The 12,968-nt window shown below is 47.9% G+C and overlaps 1 protein-coding gene across 1 annotated transcript in view; it reads right to left on the bottom strand.

Annotated features, from left to right (window-relative positions):
• LOC119161928 (uncharacterized) overlaps positions 1-12,968 on the bottom strand; it is a 40,972-nt gene that overhangs the window by 22,445 nt on the left and 5,559 nt on the right. The window contains exons 5-8 of the mRNA XM_075887818.1: positions 10,623-10,979; positions 3,675-3,865; positions 2,464-2,701; positions 1,463-1,576 (exon numbers count right to left, since the gene is read on the bottom strand). Coding sequence (XP_075743933.1) covers positions 1,463-1,576; positions 2,464-2,701; positions 3,675-3,865; positions 10,623-10,979 — 900 coding nt within the window. The remainder of the gene's footprint in view (positions 1-1,462; positions 1,577-2,463; positions 2,702-3,674; positions 3,866-10,622; positions 10,980-12,968) is intronic.

Raw genomic sequence — 12,968 nt, 5'->3', positions numbered from 1 at the left:
AGCTATTGCAGTTTTTTGTTTAAAGCTAGTTTCGGTTCCTACTATACCTTCTCGTCACAACACGGCACGAACTTCTCGTAGCGTGCTCGCGCGAGATGTCGTGAAATTTCCACGCCACTTCCTCACAGTGGCTCCGTTGGTGACGCATACGCAGCTATTTTGAATGTTTTGGTCAGCCAGTTCGAAATTTTTGGTACCTGACGTCGTCACTATCAGCCAGCCTGCTGCGGGAAGTCGCCAATTAGTACTGTAGCCTGACGTAAAGCTATAGTGTCGGTCGATGATTTCAATGTCGAAATAAAGTATCTTATTAACATATGCTAAGCTTCAAACTTGCGCAGAGCCGCCTCTACATAAAGGACATTTGTATGGCAGATCGAGTGAACTCACCTCCGAAAAATGCTGTAAGTACCTTTTTAATGATCCGACACGTTAAATTCGAAAAATTTTGTTTTCGAGAGGACGAATGGTACTACGCGCCTCGACTGTAGACTTTTTTCACGAAAGGCCTATTGACCACCACCAAAAACCCTGGGTTGTGGTAAATAAATGTGACCCCTCCAAAAAATGCACTGCCGAGGCAATGACGTCCGCCTTCGCAGACCCGCGCTACAGTTTAAAAAGGAGGTTTTCCTCCTGTCCTGCGAAAAGGTTTACAGTGCGACATATGTGCATTGCATCAACCAATAGGATTCACTTTGGTTTATCTAGTGTTAAGCTCAAAGATCCGTCTGTTCGATGTGCGGAAACAGCTACCGCATTACGATGGAGGTGAAACGGGGAGACAACCATGTACCGAGAGTTCGGGTGCACGTAAAAATACCCCAGCTGGTCACGAAATGATGCATTACAATTGGCAGGTTCGAGGCACTTCCCGTAGCAGTTTTTCTGTCCCATACGGAGCAACTGTGTGTCCCGCATGTCTGACGGCAGACCCGGAGCAGTTCCGCCATCAGATCGCCTCCACGGAGTAGTCGTCTTATATACTCAGCGAAACGGGGCTCATTTGGCAGAAAGTTGCAAGCACCTCGCGTTTGCGATTTCCGGAGCCCTTCACGCCGTCCCTCATAACCTTATCGTGGTTTTGGAACGTAAAGCAATATTGATTAATATAACAAACTTATTGTGAATTTCGCAACTCCACATGAAAATTCGTCACTAAAGCACGCAAATATTTCGCAGTGCTGATAGACCTACAGGTGGGGGGGTGGGGGGGGGTAAGCATAATACAAATCTCTGCATGAATTTTTGCGCTCTATACAGGGCAAGTTTTACAGAGAAAACGATCATACCCAACTTGTTCGTGTTAATGAATTATGATAATATTCAACTCATTTCCTGGTCTGCCTTGCTGCCAGTTCAGACTCCTCCAGGTATAGACGGTCTAAAGCTATTCAGCTTGGTCGTTATGCACGTGCTGTATACGATTAGCTTTCGGGGATCGTCATCGAATGTCCTATACCTCGGAGAAGTGCCTTTCGTAGACGACCACGTTCGGCAGCAGCTGATGGTGCAGGCGTGGAGCCTCGATGGCCTCTTCGACGCTCATGTCGCGGCGCACGATGTTGTGAATCACCTGCACGCGTCACCAACAGGCAAGATCTTTACACCTTGTGATTAGGATGAATCAAGACAACAGCTGCGTCTACTAAAAAATAATACTAATAATAATAACTTTGACGGAGCGTTCCTTCATAGTATATTTGGGTATCACGGTCCTCTGTGAAGAGCGGACAGACAGATTCAGCATTCTAACTTTCATGCGGATTGCCCGGATGTCTCGTTTCGTTCTCCCAACGATGGCCGAATGAACTCGTTGGTGTTCCCGGGTTGCTAACGGAGCTGCATTTTGGATCAACATCACGCGAAGGCTGCCGACAACGTTTAGCTAAAAGCGTTTGGTGCTTAAATAGAGACGCTAAATAGAGGCGCTTCTGAAAACCAATCACCTCTGTCATTTTGCAGCCAGCCGAGAGACCAATGTAGGGTACATATAACATTAAACAAATAACGACTTGGCTAACTTTGGCTACATGAGACTCGGTGTAAATACGATTTGACGTAAGATATCGGCACCCCAATCTTGGGCTGTTACTCAAGAGACAGTGGGATTGGGTGTGTTGGTATAACATCATAAAGGGTGCTTACCAGCGCAAACGACAGGGCAGGAGGGGACAGGAGAAGAGACGAGACAGAGTGCTCTGTCTCGTCTCTTCTCCTGTCCCCTCCTGCCCTGTCGCTTGCGCTGGTAAGCACCCTTGGGCTGTTAAACGAGTGCTTTCTTTTTGCATATCGTGACGTGAAGTACTGAGGTCTTGAAACGTCGAATGCACAAGCTAACCATTTTCATGCACATACGTCTACCGTAGTACTGTTTGTTTGGTTTAAAACTACAGAACAGTGGCTTGGCATGGTCGGCAGGGACACTCACTCGTAAAATGGTAATTTATGCACACAACTCACAGAAGCGGCCGAGCTGACGATGCGCGAGCCCCCCGACGCTCCTATGACGAGCTGCACATCGCCCCGGCGGTCGACGAGCAAGCCGGGAGCCATGGCGGTCACGGGCCGCTTGCCGGGCTCGATGTAGTTGTTCTCGTTGGGCTGGTAGCCCGGCATCGGGGGCCGCGGTAGCGTGAACTCGGACATGTGGTTGTTCAGCACCACGCCCAACGTCGGGGACACGCACCGGGCGCCGAAACTGGGAACAGAACAAATTTGCGACGTTGCGAGATGCAGCGAAATACGTCTCTGTGTGTTTCCTTGTGTTGCTGCTCGTGCAACCTATAATTCGTTTGATAATAAGGCTGTGCAGCTCACCATAAATACCATTTCGTTACAAGATCACGTGCTACGTCACGCCAACAGGCAGAAGAAGAGTGTTCCACACTCGCCGTCATATGTATACTGGCGGCGCTGACTGACACTATACCACGTTTAAATTAACATATACCCCATCAAGTTCATGGGAGGGGTAGCCGTCGTGTTAGCTCATTTCATGGAGCATCGTGCGTGCGTGCGTGTGCGCGTGCGCGCGTGTGTGAGTGCGTGTGTGTGTGTGCATGTCTGCGTGCGTGTGTACATGTGTGCGCGCGCGCGTGTGTGCGTGTGTGTGTGCGCGTGCGTGTGTGTGCATGTGTGTGTGTGTGTATGTGCGTGTGCGCGCGTGTGTATGTGCATGTGAGCGTGCGTGTGCGTGCATGTGTGCGCGCGCGTGAGCGCGTGTGTGTGTGCGTGCGCGCGTGTGCGTGCGTGTGTGTGTGTGTGTGTGTGTGCGCGCACGTGTGTGTGTGCATGTGAGCGTGCGTGTGCGTGCATGTGTGCGCGCGCGCGCGTGTGTGTGTTTGTGCGTGAGCGCGTGTGCGTGTGTGTGTGTGCGTGAGCGCGTGTGCGTGTGTGTGTGTGTGTGTGTGTGTGTGTGTGTGTGTGTGTGTGTGTGTGTGTGTGTGTGTGTGTGTGTGTTCTTTGTGGAACCCGTTGCATACACTTTCCTGAAGTTAAATCATGCATTTCAAGTCGAAAGGTACGTGACTGACAAGCAAAATAAATAAACGAATAAATAACCTTACAAAGATGCCATCAACGTTTCAAAGTCTTTCACAAGTATTTACTCGCCAATCAAAAAGTTGGTACGTTATAAGATACTCCTTCGCATAGTAAGTCTCGACACGTACTGCTCTCCGAGGGAGCCCGTCATGGAGACGGCGTCGCCCGCCGAGCCTAGGAAGGCAAAGTGCGATGAGCCGTGCTGCATGCGACCGAGGCGGTGTAGGCCGTAGTGGCGGGGGTCGTCGTACGTGCGCTGGTCGTCGATGAGGCTCAACGTGCGCCGCACGTGCTCCACCGACGTGATGCTGCGCATGCTCTGCGAGGCAACCGGGAGGACAAAACAAGGCTCGCGCATGTATACAGACCCTTGAAGACTTCCGGTTTAGTCCACCGATATGCCCGAATAGCGTAGGTGGGCAAGAAAAGTGTTCGAAAATAACCTGCTGATTTTCTACACTTTCCTTCCATCGTTTGGCAAAATATATTCAAATAAATGTTCTTTTGAGCTACCTGAAAACTCTAAGAGATTACCGGGAACATTACGCACGTTCTTTTGTTCTGAAAAAATAATAGATTTTTTTTTACTCTTGAAAGAACATGAAGACGTAGTTTCAGTTTTGACGTTACGATCTGGTAAATGAGGTGACCGGAAGTTGTTTTTGGGGCACAACGCTTGCAATCTTGAAACCGTCTATATAAAGCAGCTCCGTGAGCTGTTTAAGAAATGTCGTGTCGCATCGTAGAATCAACAATGCCTCCACGGTACGCACGCGTGTTTTGCCGGGCCAGCTCGAGCAGCTCGAGCTGGGCCAGCTTGATCCAGCTCGAGCCGGAAAGTGGACTTGTCTCCGTCGAAGCGTCGCCTACGGTAAAATTTATTGTACGATGGCATCTCATTATTTTGATATTGAGGTGCGGTGGTAAATTGTGTCGAGTATTTTTAGCGCTGTGAACCTGCACATTAACAAAGAACGCAGGAGACACCAACTGTATAGTTTGTACTCTCTTTGCCATAGTAGCTTGAAAAAAAAAACGATGTATTGACGACGATATAAGCATTTTGTTTCAAAACTGGTTAATATGACATGTCTGTATACACAATTTTTTTACAGCTATTGGAAGCGTGTCACCGCCACAAGGGGTCACAGAAACACGGCTAGTAGGTACATTTCGCTTCAAAATTTTTGAGACCAAGAGAAACTACAAAAACCTAAATATTTCCGCTTCTTTGGCAGGCATCCGGGAGATTAGATTTCTAGCCTGTTTTCAAACAGGCAAGCAACATGTGCTGTGCGCTTTGACCGTGGGCAGTAATAAGGCAATTCCAAGTATTCCCCCAGCTGACGGTCCATAAACTTTTTACATCGACTGTACGTAGAGACAGTTACTTGAGCACGACCATGAACAGTGCTAAATCTGAAAATATAGACATACTAAAAGACTATATATATATATATATATATATATATATTGTCACAAAACGAGCGCTAAAAATGGGCGCGCCGCCAAATTCTTGCGATAACGCGCGGGAGAGACACTGGGAGGTCAAAAGAAAAAAAAACAAACATCCAAGGCTCCCTGGGCGCGCGCTCTCCCCTCGGAAGCGTGGCTTCGCCAACGAACCTCCTCAACCCACATCGGCGGCCGAGCAAGCCCTCGAAATTTCTAGAACGAAAGAGGCGTGGTCATGCCGAGTTGAGTCATTTGACGCGGAGGGCATTCGAACCGTCTCGCACTCTCCCCAGCCTTCGCTGCGTATTGTGCCGACAAAATGACGAGAACCTTCTGGAATTTCGCGCGGAAGGTATTTAATCGAGCGGCCGAGACGAGAGAGCAGGAGAAGACGGAAGTTAGCGCCAGAGCGCGTAGGGATTCCGCCGTGTAGTCGGCGAAGGTTTTGTCCGTAGGGGCAAATCAGGAGAAGACGGAAGTTAGCGGCAGAGCGCGTAGGGATTCCGCCGTGTAGTCGGCGAAGGTTTTGTCCGTAGTGACAAAACAGGAGAAGAAGAGGATTTCTACCTGAAGGGTGAAGGCTCGAGCTACAGGCAAGAGCGTATGTTTACCGCTATCGAGCGAAGACGCGTGGCAACAGCTGCGTGTGTGAAGCCGACGTGTTTCCGGCGAAGAAGTTTGAAGCTTGGGGAGAGGCCAACTGAAGACGCGAGGTTTCCTGGATGAGAAACTTCAAGGGGCAGCGGAACGACAACAACGCTGGACTTTGAGTGAGTGATTCTCGGAAGAGTATCATCCAGACTTTTGTTCCAAGAACTTTGGACTGAATAGGTTTCCTATCTCTTTAGTCTTTAAGTGTATTGGTGGTTCCATGCATGTGACTGCATTGTAGTGCGTATTGTTGTCTGTGTCCATTGTTTCGAGTGTGGCTGATTGTACTGTGTAGTACGTTGTTTGATTGGTGACATATTGTATGCAACTATTGTGGAGTGTGCATTATTGTGTATTGTTTTCGATCTGCCATTATTGAGAATATAATTTTGTTTGTTTATCAACTCTCGGCTCCGACTTGTTCTTTGGGCCACAGCCGGCGTCCGCTGGCGCGCCAAAAAGGACCACTTCTAAATTGTCCACGCTTTCGTGGTGCGGTTCGGGGGGCCGATACTTCGGCCCTTGGAATTAGCCCGGCGATCGCCTCGCTAATTAACGGGACCTGTGTGACACACACACACACACACACACACATATATATATATATATATATATATATATATATATATATATATATATATATGTGTGTGTGTGTGTGTGTGTGTGTGTGTGTGTGTGTGTGTGTGTGTGTGTGTGTGTGTGTGTGTGTGTGTGTGTGTGTGTGTGTGTGTGTGTGTGTGTGTGTGTGTGTGTGTGTGTGTGTGTGTGTGTGTGTGTGTGTGTGTGTGTGTGTGTGTGTGTGTGTGTGTGTGTGTGTGTGTGTGTGTGTGTGTGTGTGTGTGTGTGTGTGTGTGTGTGTGTGTGTGTGTGTGTGTGTGTGTGTGTGTGTGTGTGTGTGTGTGTGTGTGTGTGTGTGTGTGTGTGTGTGTGTGTGTGTGTGTGTGTGTGTGTGTGTGTGTGTGTGTGTGTGTGTGTGTGTGTGTGTGTGTGTGACGCTACGATGACTGGGTGACGTGGCCTGGCTCATACCCCATGTTCATTCTATCTCACTTCTTCTTTCTCGGCTTTTACCAATCATCGCTTCATACGTCACACGATTCCCCCGCCCCCCGAAAGAAGGCATGGATTACGAACAAGGAAAAGTACACAAGGAGAGGTTGAGAAGTCACAAATGTCAAAATGCACAATTGGTTTCATGGCCCCGTGGTGTTCCGTAACCTCGCAAAACTTCAGGAAAGAGTGCAGCAGTCCGGTTAACGCAGGAGTTCTGGTGGGCGAGGCTGATGGTTGCGTCCTGGATAACACAACAATGCTTTGGATGTGGAGATAGCGGAAATCGCAGCTGGCATTCTTGTGAAGAACAAACGAGGTTCGAACGCCTTGCAGAATGGATAGTTCGGATATCGTAGGCATGAAATTCTTCGTCGTGGCACAGGTCGCGCAGGCAGCTTGCGTGCGCGTTGATCGAGGTTGATTGGGTGCTGCCTGTGTTTCTGCCGAGTACAAGGGGTGCTTTTGTGGCTTTTGGAGATTTTCCTATGGCGATGTCGCAGATTGTTTGATGAAAGGCACATTCTTGATCTTTGGTGGAGAATGTATCCACGACGATGGGTCTTTTTGCAATGTTCTTTGAGCCTTAAAAGTGGTTTTGATGAGGTTTCCTTTCGTCGTTGACAATGTTGATGTATACGTTGGCGTTGTAGTTTCTTTGTTTCGTCGACTTGCTTGCGGTGTGACATTGATCGTGCTGTTTCAGGATTCTTAGCAAGTCCTTCGCAGGCTTCTACGACGTGAACCAATGCAGATGTTTCCGGCATAAAACAATGTGCGGGGTTTCGTGCACTTGAATCTTCTGTATTCATAAATCGTTCATTGTTGGTGGTTGCCTGAAGATTACTTGTGTCATCAGAAGTCACACCTGTGCTTTTGTTTTCATTGTTGGCAGTGAGGTTGCATACTGTATTCACGTCACTTCGATCTTGTAATTGATTAACACTAGACGCTTCTGCAGAAGACTTTCCTTCACAAGATGCTGATTGTGAATGCTTCTGTCTTTGTGGCACTGCTGAGCTGAATGCCAAGTCAGTTTGCAAAGTACGCATGCGGCATGAGGTATTAAATGCATCTCGGTCATCAATAGCGGATTCAATTCTTTTATGCAGCAGTGAGTTGAGCATTGGTGATATATCCGCGGATGAGGAACCAGGTGGAAGGTTGGGAACACGACCACGTGGTCTTTCCGTGAGCATGTGGCTAACTTCACCTGACGGGAATTGTACATTCATGCTCTGTACTCGAGTGCGTGAAGGCTGCTTATGACTGCGATGACTGAGTTTGAATGCACTGAGAGTGCGTGGGCTAATCGAATCTTTATTATAGTCTTGAAACCAGATGATCATTCCTTCTTTTATCTTTTGCCAAGACTCGTCGTTGTCGAATATGTGGGTGACGTAAAACTTAAATGCCTCACCGGTGACATAGTCGCTGAAGTTCGTAACCATCTCCCGTTCCGACCAAGATGCAGCGGTAGCGTGGAGCTCGAACAGGTCGAACCAGTCCTGTACAGGTCCATCGTCCACTGCTCCGGTGTACTTGCGGATGGGAAGGTCGGTCGATGGTTCTGCCATGATGCCGGTAACTGCTTGCGCTTGAGATCACCTCTTCTGTGGTCGATATTCAGTTGAGGCGTATTGCCGGTGGCTTCGTGAATGATGTGTGGCTGACGAGCGGTGGCCAGGTCTTCATCCCGCCGACTTGTGTGACGCTACGATGACTGGGTGACGTGGCTTGGCTCATACCCCATGTTCATTCTATCTCACTTCTTCTTTCTCGGCTTTTACCAATCATCGCTTCATACGTCATATATATATATATATATATATATATATATATATATATATATATATATATATATATATATATATATATATATATATATATATATATATATATATATATCATAAGCAATATTTGCAAGAGCTGAAGCTAAACTGAACGTGCTGTGAAATGATAGCTCTGCGCTAAAGCCTAACTATTTATGCAACACTCTGAACACACACATACGGACAGTCCGTCGGGCCAGTTGGTCTACCACCAGACCTACATTGTGTCGGTCAACCATCTAGTTTGTTGGCTAGTCCAGTTGGTCTACCACGACACCTACATCTTGGCGGCCAACCATCTAGATGCTTAGCTAGTAGGTTTACCAGCAGTATTCGTACACTCTAAACACGGATGAACGCAGGAGTGCATACCGCGGATAGGTTTACGAAGTCCTCGTCGGAGAGCTCGTTGAACTTGGCGTACGCGTACTTGAAGCTCTCGACCATGCGGTGGAAGAGCAGCTCTTGAGAGTGCGGAGCGCCCATGTGGTTGAGCAGTGCGGCCGCGTACAGCAGCACGGGACCCGAGCTGGGAGCGGGTGCGCTCTGGAGCCGCGAGCCGTCGACCAGCTCGGACTCGACGGGCGCTCGCCACTTGGAGATGTACGATCGAAGGTCACGCTGCGTCAGGATGCCACCTGCGAGCAGCGTGGATGCAAGACGCAAAAAAAAAGTCAATTTCGACTTAACGACATGCCAATGACTGCGATAGCAACAAATTGGGATGTTATACGAAACAGGCTACCAACTACTTCCTCTAAGATCTGATCTGGCGTAATCGCTGGCGTAAGAGAACATGGCCGCTCCAGAGAGAGAAGCAACCTCCAGGATGTCTATCGTTTTGACGCAAAGGAATAACTCACTGCGGCGTTCGAACCAGTCGTCCCGCATTGAGCCGTTTCGGAGAACCCTGACCTTTCACCAACGGTGGCCGTTTCGACGCTGCCCGTGCCGTGGGTGCCTGTTCTAGTTACTTGTTTGCTGTCTTTTATTGATTGCGATAGCAACTGAATGGTTTGTTATACGATATAGCCTACCAGCTACTTCCTCTAGGATCTGATCTGGCGTAATCGCTGGCGTAAGAGAACATGGCCGCTCCAGAGAGAGAAGCGACCTTCATGCTGTCTATCGCTTTGACGCAAAGGAAAAGGTGAGACCACAGAACGTACTGTAGGGTATGAGCCATGTGTTCGTCTCCTTCGCGCAACAATGAAGGTTCTCTCCACTTACAGCTCTTGCGTGCTTTCACTCGCGCATAGGACGCGCAGGCCGATGTTATTCATTTAGATTTTATACAGTGCACGATGGCAAGAGTGCACCTTGATTGTACATATGTTTAAAAAAATACCTTCTAAATTATAGCTTTTTAATCTGACGAATGTTTTTACCACGTCTTATACATGCAGAACGGGAGCCCGTCACGGAGATTTATGTGCGGTAGAGTAAATGTGGCGACTGATATCAAACGTGCAGATCATTGGCCTGTAAGGGTTGAGCTGAGATGGCAAGGCTCAGTGGTAAGCTGACTTAGTTGCACGGTATAGTTAAATGATGGGGAAGTGAAGCAGCCCAGGTTTTGTCCGACAGGTTGCTGGATAGCTTCGTACCAACTGGGTAAACTGAGTGGCATCTCACTAGCCAAAGATGCTCATCCTGGTGCAACGTGCTGATCCATTTCTTTAGTCATGGCCTAAAACGCTTAATGCTGCTTCTTGTGAATTCTTGGCAAAGTTAGCATTGCGTATTGGTAGGAAGGTCACCCCGCCAGACGACGACAGCGCTACTGCCGACAAGAATGTTATGTTTGAGTTTCACACTCGGTGGCCAACATCAGCGGCGCTTGTTTGCCAACTGATGCGATTTGCCTTGGATGACCTTTTTGTTTTTCAAGAGTCCCAAGCTCATTATTCATTTAGCGATTCAGAACATATTTTCACATCATGCCTTGGCATCACTTTACGAGATAGTTCTCACACTTTTACCATGTCGTGTGGACTACACGACACACGCTGCTATAATGGCGTGCGTACGTTCAACATTTTCAAGCGAGCAATGTTTGTGGTCGTTGCGGAACTCTTGATTCCTTACCGATGCTCCTCAGGTCTCTGACGAGAGCCTTGGCGATTCTGCCGTTATAGAAAGCGGTGGCGCTGTCGTTGGCGATAGCCTCCAGGGCGTCGGCCAGAAAAGGCTGCTTGAGCGTCTCCCCTTCCCGGTAGGGCATGTTGGAGACGTCGTTCCAGAAGTGAGCCCGGGCCCGCAGGTTTGTGTCAAACATGGTCTGGGCGCCGGCCAGGGCCGCGGCGAGCTCGGGACCCACGGGGAACCCGAATCGCGCGAGGTTCACCGCGGGCGTGAAAAGCTCGGCCCACGGTAAACGGCCGAAGCGCCGGTGCAGTTCGCCCAGGCCGTGAACCACGCCAGGAACAGCCACCGCACGGCCACCTGCCGTGAAAAACAGTTTTGTCATCGAGTGGATGAAGCAACGTGTAAATTTGAAAAAGACCCGCCACGGTGGTCTAGTGACTAAGGCACTCGGCTGCAAAACCCACCGGTCGCGGGATCAGATCCCGGCCACATTTTCGATGTAGGCGAAAGTGATTGAGGCCAGTGTGGTTAGATTTAGGTGCACGTTAAAAACAAAAAAACTTAGGTAGTCTCAATATTCGAAGCCCTCTACTACGTCGTCTCCTATATAATCATATGACGGTTTTGGGATGTCAACAATCATCATTATTAAAGGGGCCCTGATACACTTTTTCAAGTAACCATGAAATAAATTCACTAGAAGAGCTTGTTGTCTTACGAATTCAATGCCGCAAAAATTGTAAGAATCCGCCCAGTACGAGCGGAGTTACAAAGATTTGTCACCCGCTGCAATCGCATGAGTCTCTTCTATGGTCCCGACGACAGTGCTGGAAGCTAAGCAGGGAGGAATAATAAGATAGGTCACCCGCGCCTCGTGACCTTGAGCACATCTTTCTTTGAATGCGCGGTTTTTTTAGTGTGATCACGCGCGCACGCGTGGACAAGTCGCGGCCTCCCGCGGCGATCTCTGTAACAACCGAGCGCGCCATAATCAGCCAATGGCTGATAGATGGGCTTTGTACGAGTGATTTTTTAGTGTCTTCTGTCCTTTGTTGAGAGAATAGAAAATTTTTTGCCAATTTAATAATTTTTTTTGTGAATTCCATGCCACATGCTTCGCTATAATATTTGGCTCGCGTGTTATCGGCAGCCTCTACTACCGATCAGCAGCGTTTTCTGACCATACTTAAAAAGTGTTGCAAGGCCCCTTTAAATTCGAAATGGCGTGTTGGCAGATTGAGTTTGTGTAGGCTGCTTTAGAATCGTTTCAATTGGCTTCAGAGTGTGACATCTTGTAATATGAAAGCAAAAAATGAGCAGGACTGCAACAAACAAGATTTTATGCAGCTTTTCGAACGTGGCTGAAGAGAAAGCACCGTTGTTTGGCTTCTCCACACAAAGATCATTAATGCAAAGAAGCAAGCTTTCAAGGCACTTACAGTTGCCGAGCAGATTCTTCGAGACTGCCAAGGTCCGCCTATATGGGTTCGTGTGTGGTTATTGTTTATTGAAAACATGCAGATATTTTTGTCATTTAGTTATCTAAGACACATTTACACATCGTGAATGAAGAGAGTCAATTCACCGCCACTTGCGCTATGCTTCATCTGACACAAGCTCCTCTATTGTTCTCTTGACCGCTGCTGCGTGAATTTTTGCTCGATATACACCGGCGTAATAGCCGGCGCCCGAGTTATATGACACAGACATTGCACACGAGTTACAAACAGCTATTCAATGAGTCACCTGCAGAAATTATAGGCGTTAAGCATTATCTTACTGCTGTGAAATAAGGTAAAACATTTATTTTCTGCTTTCTACTACCTTTCCAGTTGTCTGACACGCCACCATTGTGTAAAAAAATAAAAGAATCAAGGCAGCTTTGCACTAGTAATGTCAACCATGAAGGAAGCGCAGGCGGCCTTTTCTACTTCTTAATCTCTATTGCTCTCTTTTCCCGTATTCTTTCTGTATTTTTCATTTCTTTACTTTTGGTCTCTGTTTATTTCTATTACTTCATTTGTTTCGCTTGACTGAGTCCTTCAAAAACATAATCATATCGTGGCTTTTTCTCTTTCTTGCCTTTATCTCTCCATTAATTTATTTTTTTTATTTTATTTTCTCTATTTCTGTCTCTCTCCTTTGTTTTTATGCTGTGCTTCTCTCCTTTCCCTACTTTTCTAGCTATTCCTCCTCCTAACTTTCACATCTGTGCTGTTCACCTGAAACTCCTTTTCCAACGTCCTTGCTATATCGTACAGTACAATGTTAAGCTGTGCCCTGCTATGGTGCCCGGACAGCCGAGTAGTTACAACGCTCGCCTGCGGATCGTGGGCACGGGGGGTT

This window comes from Rhipicephalus microplus, chromosome 3, assembly GCF_043290135.1.
Source record: "Rhipicephalus microplus isolate Deutch F79 chromosome 3, USDA_Rmic, whole genome shotgun sequence".
Classification (NCBI taxonomy): domain Eukaryota; kingdom Metazoa; phylum Arthropoda; class Arachnida; order Ixodida; family Ixodidae; genus Rhipicephalus; species Rhipicephalus microplus.
The sequence above is the reverse complement of the archived record's forward strand: the minus strand, read 5'-3'. Positions and strand labels throughout refer to the sequence as shown.